The sequence below is a fragment of the Hylobates moloch genome, unplaced genomic scaffold, assembly GCF_009828535.3.
Source record: "Hylobates moloch isolate HMO894 unplaced genomic scaffold, HMol_V3 SCAFFOLD_18, whole genome shotgun sequence".
Lineage (NCBI taxonomy): Eukaryota > Metazoa > Chordata > Mammalia > Primates > Hylobatidae > Hylobates > Hylobates moloch.
This window is the reverse complement of record NW_026652293.1, coordinates 74,436,031-74,446,543: the sequence shown is the minus strand read 5'-3', so window position 1 is coordinate 74,446,543 and position 10,513 is coordinate 74,436,031. Positions and strand designations below refer to the sequence as shown.

At 36.9% G+C, this 10,513-nt stretch overlaps 1 protein-coding gene across 2 annotated transcripts in view; it reads right to left on the bottom strand.

Annotated features, from left to right (window-relative positions):
* Positions 1-2,748: 2,748 nt before the first annotated feature.
* EXO1 (exonuclease 1) overlaps positions 2,749-10,513 on the bottom strand; it is a 41,087-nt gene continuing 33,322 nt past the window's right edge. Inside the window, exons 14-15 of one of the 2 annotated variants that reach the window (XM_032136349.2) lie at positions 7,453-7,646; positions 2,749-3,223 (exon numbers count right to left, since the gene is read on the bottom strand). In XM_032136349.2, coding sequence (XP_031992240.1) covers positions 3,088-3,223; positions 7,453-7,646 — 330 coding nt within the window. In that variant the 3' untranslated portion in view covers positions 2,749-3,087. The remainder of the gene's footprint in view (positions 3,224-7,452; positions 7,647-10,513) is intronic. The other variant, XM_058430834.1, reaches the window with a different exon arrangement.

The window sequence follows — 10,513 nt, the reverse complement described above, 5'->3', positions numbered from 1 at the left end:
AAACCCCATCTCTACTAAAAATACAAAAATGAAGCTGGGCATGGTGGCACACACCCGTAATCCCACCTCCTTGGGAAGCTGAAGCAGAATTGCTTGAACCTGGGAGGTGGAGGTTGCAGTGAGCTGAGATTGTGACACAGTGAGACTCCATCTTGAAAAAAAAAAAAGGACCCTGATTCTCAAGAAAACAGGATTTCAAATATCCTATAAATAGTAATTATTCTATTCCACAGTCTACACACAGTCCCAAAATATCAGACTACCACTAGCTAAACCAAATGTTTTTGCATATGCTTTTACATACTATGCTTTAACTCTGTTTTAATTGTATAAGCAACACACGCTTAATACTCACCACCAGTCTGTCACTATTTCTCAGTCATTTTGGTTATCTGGAGCTCATTTTCTGATGTTCCTGGTAAAGAGTTTAAGGGAACAACATTTCCCATATTTTTCTATGTTGGATAAGTTTGTGCCAGCCTTTTATACTTATAACTTTATTAGATATGAAAACCTCAGCTCACATTTTTCTTTAGGTAGCTCGAAAATGGTCACTCCATTTTCTTCAGGCATAAAGTATAATTGTGAAGAAAGTCTGATCATCATCTTACATTTCACCTGGCTTTGCCTAGCCAAAAAGTTTTCTTTCTTTAAAGTATTACATTATTTATGTCCTGGTGTTAGCTGCTGCTTAGGTACCAGAGTTCACTTTTAAAATATTGTTTTATATATTTAAATAAAACATTTTCTAAGATTATAGCGTTTTGTTGTTGTTTCAAATTCCTATTATCTGTATGTTGGGCCTTCTTTGTCATTTTCTAATCAAACAAAAATTGGGTTTTTTTAATTCCTTTTTATTTTTACCTCTTTTTAAAGGGATTATCCATAGTGTTTATATTGCATCTCTGGTATGCTTTTATTTCCAATGTTTTCCTGAGTTTATCTTATTTCTGATTCTTGTAATCCTAAAGTTGTCATATTTTATATCATTTTTCTAATATCTTTTAGCACATTTTAAATGAACTAGTTTTGCTCTGCTCTGTACACCAATCTTTCTGATAAATCTGCATTGCCCAGAAATCTTATCTCTGCTCTTTCATTTCATTAAAATAACTTTGTATGAGATTCATCTAAAAACTTTCCTTAGTTTCTTTTTAAGTAAAATTCCATTTCCTAAACTTTGAGAAGGAAGCATGATTCATGGGAACTTCTCTAAGTTTCTTTCTAAGTGTTCAAAACCAGTATTCTGCTGAGAGATTTTGGTTGACTATTCCCTATTCTACTTGTATTTGGACCTTCTCTTTATCTTCTCTTCTTCAATTTGGCTTCACCCCAGCAGTTTCTCTTCCGTGGGGAACCCTGTCCTGGAAGAGAACCTTGGTGAACTCAGTGTATCAGTTCTAATACTTCTTAGGGGCTAGCTTGCTTCAGTCCTCCAGACCTTAATACAAGCCTCTTGGACTCACCCACCTTTGAAATGGGCAGACTCTCCCCCTTGAGTGCTGCTTTCAACCTGGCCTGCTGTTTCAGTGATGACCCTGAGGTTCTGTTCTCAGGCCATTAGATGCCGTTTCCTCACTCTACTTCACCTGAATTGATGCCAGTGCCAGCTTGTGATCTTGTGGCTATCTTCACCCACTTACGTTGCTCATGGATTTTTATTTTGCTATCCAGTTGCTATTATATGGTGATTTGGAGATTGAAAACTATGGCACTGCTGCCATCTGCCCCTTCTCCCACACTACTTTTAAAGATTTCCAAAACCCATCCTATTTCCAGCCTTATTCTGCACCTCTGGCTTTCGAGGAATCTGCATGTCTCCATTTGTCAAGCTTATCAGATTTTTACCTCTTCTAGTCTTCTGCCACTGACAATTATCATTTCTTTGTGAAATCACTTACCACTCATCCATCAGTTTCCTTGCCTGATGTCTCTTCTTCCATTCTGTTAACGCTTGTGGATTTGTCTTATTCCTTTTCTGTCGTTTAAGTAGCATTTTTAGTGAGTGAGGGGATAAATATTTGTAGACAACGTTTGACTCACATTCCTAATTTGTTTTATAACAGGAAACATGCATGGAGAATTCAAATCTGCTTCTGTTCTTTGGATTAGGTCTTTTCCAGATTGGGCCTTTTTGGGTTTTAGTTTTTATTTTGTAATAGCTTTAGTTAGCTTTTATTCCATTCTGATCTCATTTTCCTAGAGTCCTCTACCAAGTCTCACTCAAAAATATAAATAATCTGGCTCTCTTTCCTTTATCCTCTATATCACAAACACTTTTATAATTCCTTTTAATTCCTGTCACTTCAGATCCTCACTTGTGCAACTGGTTCTCTTTCCAGGTATCCACCCATTTCTTTGCAGAGTGTACGTGTCACAGACCTTGCAGCTTTAGTATCTTATGTAGTGTTTAGGGGACTAGTTTTAAATATATGTTAAGAAAGCTCTAGCCTACACTTCAAAATATATATATTAAAGTTGAAGCTATTTTGAAGTTTAAAAATATTAATGATATAAGAAGTACTTCCTTTCATATGAGGCTGAAAATTTTCCTTCAGTGTCAACCTATAATCCAACCAAACCCTTCAGGGATAAGAGAGCACTGTCTCATTTGTGTAATGATCTTTAACCCTTCCAACTACCCCTCCCATCTCAACAACTTTATTTTCAATTCAACCCCGAAGGACAGATGGGAAAGGCAAGTGGAAAACTTTAAAGCCTGGAGAAACACAGTGACTTCCTCTAGGATTGTAGTTTCTCCATTTACTATCTTTCTACTTGACAACATTACAGAAATATTTAGAGTAGACTTTTATAAACTCCAGGGGATTTTCCCAATTAACACTAAAACCTCCAAAAACCTGTCAGAGATGCACTTATTCTTCTATTTAGCTTCTTATAAAAATATAAAAAGCTGAGCAAAAAAACCACAACCCAATTATAAAGTTAATATACAAAATGTATTCTATTTTTAAAATGGCACAGAATCAGAAAAAATTCTTCATGCTGATAAGTGCCTTACTCCCAAACAGGGACTTCAAATTGATCAGATTGTCTTGCAGGCAAAAGCTTCGCAGCAGTCTGCATTTACTGGAATATTGCTCTTTGAACACGGCCACATTCAGGTTTGTTAAATATATCCTCTTCCGCTTCTGGAGTTAGTTGGATGTTATCTCTGACTGGGGACAGGGGTTTCTTACAAGAAGGAAGCTTTTCGGAATCTCTGCAAAATACAATAAAATAAATTTGGTATTTTTAAGGTACTGATTATTAGAGAAGAAATATTCTACCTGGACAAAATAGAGGGATACGAAGAGGATAAGACCCTTTACTGTATGATCTCTTTCAATTCATTATATAACACAATCAGGTTCTCCTGTGACCACTCCCAATACATGCTGAGTCTCACTTCTTAGTGCCTCTTCTTGCTTTTTTTTTGTTTGTTTGTTTTTTGAGACAGAGTCTCGCTCTGTCGCCCAGGCTGGAGTGCAGTGGCGCAATCTCGGCTCATTGCAAGCTCCGCCTCCCGGGTTCACGCCATTCTCCTGCCTCAGCCTCTCCGAGTAGCTGGGACTACAGGCACCCGCCACCATGCCCAGCTAATTTTTTTGTATTTTTAGTAGAGACGGGGTTTCACCATGGTCTCGATCTCCTGACCTCATGATCCGCCCGCCTCGGCCTCCCAAAGTGCTGGGATTGCAAGCGTGAGCCACCGCGCCTGGCCTCTTCTTGCTTTCAAAATCACCATTCAGTATAGGTGCTGGGCCACCACTAGATATATTAGCTAAGGCAGGATGATTCCAATACTTTAATTCTTTTCTCCTTAGTGCCCTTCTCAAGTCTGGTTAAGAACTAATATAAGTGAAGCAGGAACAAATGGTTAAGCCCTGGTTAAATCCTATCTTTTTTTTTTCTTTTTTGAGACAGTCTCGCTCTGTCGCCCAGGCTGGAGTGCAGTGGCACGATCTTGGCTCACTGCAACCTCCACCTCCCGGGTTCAAGCGATTATCTTGCCTCAGCCCGAGTAGCTGGAACTACAGGCGTGCACCACCACACCTGGCTAATTTTTATATTTTTACTACAGATGGGGTTTCACCGTGCTGGCCAGGCTGGTCTCAAACTCCTGACCTCAAGTGACCTGCCTGCCTCAGCCTCCCAAAGTGCTGGGATTACAGGCATGAGCCACCGTGCCTGGCCTAAGCCCTATCTTTTATTCCCCTCTCAGTTGTTTTTTCTTTTTTCTTTTCTGGAAGGAAGCTATCTATAAAAATTAATCCTGTTATGAAGATATTACAGGTAATTCTATCTCCTGTCAACAAAAATTAAATACCAGTACATCTTTTTTTCTCAAAGGTATTTAAGAATACTGTTGCACCCTTAATTTCTCTCTAGCAACAGTTTTCAAAGCATGTTCCACAACCCCTGGAAAGTCCCAAGATCCTTTCAACAGTTTCCAAGACCAAAACTATTCTTACAATATTCACTTTGTTCATCCTTTCCACTGTGCTGACACTTGCACGGATGTTGCTAAAGCAGAACGGAGTGAAACTGCTGACAACTCAGTGTGAATCAAGACAGTGGCATCACACCGTACGAGTCATACCAGGACTATTTGTATTCTCCACCTCTGCGCACTTGCAGTTAAAAAAAAGTCTCAAAAATGTTCTTGATGGAAGCAGTAAAAATCACTAATTTTATTATTAAATCTCAACCCTTTGGTATACTTTAAAATTTTTTTTAAATTTTTTTGAGACAAGGTCTCGTTCTGTTGCACTCTGGCTGGAGTGCAGTGCCGCAATCTCAGTTCACTGCAACCTCCACCTCCTGGGCTCAAGCACTTCTGCCACTTCAGCCTCCTGAGAAGCTGGGACTATAGGCACATGCCACCACGCTCAGCTAATTCTTTGGTATAGTTTTTAATATTCTGTGACAAAATGGAAAGCACAAACAAAACACTTCTATTGTGTGTGGAAGTATGATAGTTTATCTCAAGTAAAAGCATGTGTGACACTAAGGTCATTCAGGACTTCTCTAAAATTTGGAACAGAAAGGGGCCAGGCCTGGTGGCTCATGTCTGTAATCCCAGCACTTTGGGAGGCTGAAGCAGGTGGATCACTTGAGGTCAGGAGTTCAAAACCAGCCTGGCCAACACAGCAAAACCCGATCTCTACAAAAAATACAAAAATTAGTAGGGCATGGTGGCAGGCGCCTGTAATCCCAGCTACTTAGGAGGCTGAGACAGGTGAATCACTTGAACCCAGGAGGCGGAGGCTGCAGTGAGCTGAGATTGTGCCACTGCACTCCAGCCTGGGTGACAAAGAGAGACTCTGTCTCAAAATAAATAAATAAAGAAAGAAATAAACAAATAAAATGAACAAAGAGAGCCTATTACTTTAAAGAAAAACAACTAAGAGTATCTGTTGCTAATGACAAAATTCAAGCTTTCAAATGAAAATTAAAATTTTGGAAAACATATCTGCCACACAACAGTTTTCCAGTATTAAAGGCTTTGTTGATTGTGACTTTTTTCTTATATTGTATAACAAAATATGTCAATATTTAGAAGTACATCTCAGTGAACCAATATTTTCCAAATGACCAACTCATGATGTTACATGTAAAAGATGCATTAAAAGTACACCAGTGTAGGCCAGGCAAAGTGGCTCACACCTGAAATAAAACATTAAATAATTAACTGGGGGTGGTGGCACACGCCTGTAGTCCCAGCTACTCAGGAGGCTGAGGCAGGAGGACTGCTTGAGCTCAGGAGGTTGAGGGTACAGTGAGCCACGATTGTGCCATTCCAGCCTAGGCAACAGAAAAAAGGTACACCAGTGGACTGTAATATAATACAGAGTACAAAAAGTCAGTTGATATGGTTTCATATTCTACACTATAACTGACCTAAGGAAACTACAAGTTGTTGGATTTAGACATAACAGCAAAGAAGAAAATTTACCACTATCTAAAAAGGCTATCAAAATATATATTTTCTAACAACAAATATGTCTATTTCCTTCATATACTCAACCAAAACACCAAATCATAACAGATCAAATGTAGAAGTGGATACAAGAATCCGGCTGAGTTCTATTAAGCCAGACAGTAAAGATTTGCAAAATAAAATGTAAAGCTATGCCACTTTTCTCAACTTTTGGGGGGATTTGGAAAATATAGCTATTTATTTTTTAAATGTACTATCTACATTCATGTAATAGGCTTATCGTTATTTTAAAATAGGTATTTTTAAATGTCTATTTCAATTTCTATGATGGTTAAGTGTTGACAAATATAACCTACATAAACCAAAGTGTTTTGGGGCCTTTAATAATTTTTAAGAGTATAAAGCATTCCTGAAAAGAAAAGGTTTGAAAACTGCTGTCATATGGTTTAATCCTAGACTTTACACAATGTAAAATAAGAAACGATTGTCCAGCACTTACTTACTTACAAAGTGTTTCCCGCTCATACCACCTCATCTATGACAATACTTCTATTAGGTAACTTTTAATCCTATCATTCCATATAATTAAAAAAAAACTTCTATTAAACTTAGCACATTTCTTTTATTGAGAACGAGAAAATAGCTATAAGATAATGCTACTCTGTGGCTAATTTTGTGGTCTAACAGAAGGAAGTATTATGGTTAACAAAACTTTAACTATATAGAGTATGAATTCTTTTAAAACAGTGCTGGCCACATACACTGCAAATCTGGCAAATTCATCATATAAACTCAATGAGTCTCCCTATTTTAGATGTGATAAATTAGAGAAGTATGATATAGCACTGTACTTCTACCTCTTCTTTAAAATTTTATTCTCGGCTGGGCGTGGTGGCTCACACCTATAATCCCAGCACTTTGGGAGGCCAAGGTGGGCGGATCATCTGAGGTTGGGAGTTCGAGACCAGCCTGACCAACATGGAGAAACCCTGTGTCTACTAAAAATACAAAATTAGCCAGGCGTGGTGGTTCATGCCTGTAATCCCAGCTACTCAGGAGGCTAAGGCAGGAGAATTGCTTGAACCCGGGAGGCGGAGGTTGCGGTGAGCGGAGATCGCAGCATTGCATTCCAGCCTGGGTAACAAGAGCAAAACTCTGCCTCAAAAAAAAAAAAAGACAAATAAAATTTTATTCTCTTTACAATCCTGAGATAAGAAAAGGAAGGCAAGAGACTTAAGGCCTAGGAAAGTAATTTGCTTAACATCAGAGAGACCCCAAAACCAGACTGAAAACTGGTTTTTAGTTTGCCATCTTTTTATGAAAAGAAAGTATAGAAATTGAAATTAAGTATAAAAAGTTAGCTAAAGGGAAAAGAGAAAAATAATTATTTTACAGTAAGAGAAACAAAAACTGACTCATACAAAACTAGGAAGAGTTGGGAGAAAGGGATGGAAATTACAGAAAATAACAGTTTATCTTGTTGCAGAATAGGAAACAAGGCAACTCACTTTTTAAATCCAAAGTTTTTCCAGAGCTCATTGAGTTTGATTTGTAATCCCGGCGTGTTCTCGGCATTATGATGCTTTCGTTTCTGGATGCTTGCTGGCTTCTTGCTCAGCCCACTGGCTCTGGCAGGTCCTAGAGGTTTGATCTTGGTTGTAGAAAGAGAGTCTGCAGAACTGGACTTATACAGCCCAGGAACCTGAAGATTAAACACCCATTTTAAGACCATTCTGTTAAAGCAACTAACTTTAATTTCAAGCTATTCTTTATTTATCTATTCATTCATTCATTCATTCATTTATTTATTTTTTGAGATGGAGTCTCGCTCTGTTGCCCAGTCTGGAGTGCAGTGGCACATTCATTCGTTTGTTTGTTTATTTATTTATTTATTTATTTTTTGAGACGCAGTCTCGCTCTGTCGTCCAGTCTGGAATGCAGTGGTGCAATCTCGGCTCACTGCAACCTCCACCTCCCGGGTTGACGCCATTCTCCTGCCTCAGTCTCCCGAGTAGCTGGGACTACAGGCACCCGCCACCATGCCCAGTTAATTTTTTAATATTTTTAGTAGAGACGGGGTTTCACCCTGTTAGCCAGGATGATTTTGATCTCCTGACTTTGTGATCCACCCGCCTCGGCCTCCCAAAGTGCTGGGATTACAGGCATGAGCCACTGCGCCCGGCCAAACTATTCTTTATACATAAGAACAAAATAACCCATAAGCAATGGTAAAAATGTGCTATTTATAAACGTCTATTACAGAAGTCATCATAAATTATTTTAACAGGTAATATGTAAACCTGGCATAAAATTTAAAAGTTCTCTTTTTTGTAAAGGAACAAAGAGCAAAATGAATCTCTCTCACTGCCTTCCTTTCCAGAGGCAATTGCTGCTCCCAGCTTCCTGTGCATCCACTGACTTATGCGCACGCACGTGCACACACACACACACTGGCAGCGTAGTACACACTGTTGTGCACTTCATTTTTCTCATTTAATGTATCTGGATTCCTCTTAATGATGTAACTTAAGAGATTTTTTTCAGTTCACAGCAAATAGAATTTTATTTTGAATAGGTTGCCTGTTCTTGCATTGTATACATATGCCATAACTTACTTAAACAAACCTCTGTTGACATTTAGGCTGTTTCTACTAAGAGTTGATTTTTTACCCTGTGGACAGAATGGAGACAATGAAGTTTTGTTATTGTTTCTTAGGATAGTAAGAATGAGGTATATTAAAAAAGGTTTACAATATGAATCTGGCAGTGTGTGTATGAAGAATGAAAAAGTTAAAACAAAAAAAAAGGTTCACACAGTAAAGATGAAATCCTTAAATATGTGTTGTGACGGGGAAAAAGTGAGGGAGAAAAAAAGAAGACAAAGAAATAAACGTTAGAATTTGGAGAGGTATCGATGTTTGGTTGTTTTTCTCTAACTGCTGTAGAAAGATCAAACTGACAGTTATCAAGAAAAAGGACAACCTTAGGATTTTGAAACTAAGTGGCAGATAATATAATTTTATTTAATAGATAAAACAAAAAACGTTCTGAGAAGAAATAGAGGTAAAAGACACGAGTCTGACTTTAGGTATTAAAGATGGCTATCAGGGAGAGCTCACCTGGAGGGTCACCAAAACAGAAGTGGTAGTTAAATCCCTGACAATGCAAATCTCTGAGAATAATAATATGATGGTTTACTATCTAGACATAACTCCTTTAGGAAAAGTACTTTCTACATCTCCAGTTCTATCCATCAGTGTAAATAATTCTGCATGTATCTTTCCAAACTTCTTAATATGATGCCACAAACATGCAAATGTGTACATGAATATTTTAAAGTATTAACAAAAACATCACTATACATATTGTTAATAACATATTTTTCCTTTTCACTAATAATGAATGTCTTTTCAAGTTAGTAGATGATTGCAAAAGCCTTCTTGCTCAAAAATTTAAAAAATAATCTCATATTTACATATTTTATATTTGTATCTTTAATGTATTGGAATTTGCTGTGGACTGAATGTTGTGTCCCCTCCACATTCATGTTGAAGTCCTAACCCCTTAACTCCTAATGTGATGGTGGGATTTTTGAGAGGTGATTAGATCATGAGAGTGGAGCCCTCACGAATGAGACTAGTGCCCTTATAAGAAGAGGTACAAAAGAGATATTCTCTCCCTCTACCATGTAAGGACACAGTGAGAAGGCATCTGTCTGCAAACCAGGAAGTGGGCTCTCACTCAGACCTTGGACTTCCCAGCCTCTAGAACTGTGAGAAATAAATATTTATCGTTTAAGCAAATCCAGTTTCTGGTATTCTGTTATAGCAACCCATAATGACTAAGGTAGAATTTACATTTATATTGTGTGAGACTACATCTTCTTTCAAATGGATAGGCAGGGCCATTTATTAAAATTTTAAAAAGTTTTTATGCTACTAGAAATATAATATATGCTCATGGTAGAAAAACACAAGAAAAAGAACAAAAAAAAGTTCACCTATATTTCTACCAGAAAGAGGTAAAACCAATGATTATTTAATAACTCACTCCCTTATTGTTATTTAGATTATTTCCAATTTTTCACTATTACAACCAATGCAGTATTAAGTATTCTTGTATTTAAATTCTCAATGTTTCGTTACGCTAAAGTTCTAGAATGCACTTACTGGTTTAAATTATTTGAACTCTTTCAAATTTTTTTCTAGAAATGGCAGACCAATACTTACTTTTTAAAATATGTGATTATCTCACTATACGCTCATAAAAAATGAGTATAATTAAAAACTTTTTTTGAAATACAAAGAGGCAAGAAACTATTATTTCAATTTGCACTATTTGATTATTAATGAGGTTAAACATGGTTAAACAAATGAGGTTAAACATATATATTAATATATATAAATATATAAACATATATAAATATATAAATAAACATATATATTTATATATAAATATATAAACATATATATTTATATATACATATATATTTATATATAAACATATATAAACATATATATGTATATATAAAAATATATAAACATAAATATATAAATACATATATGTAAA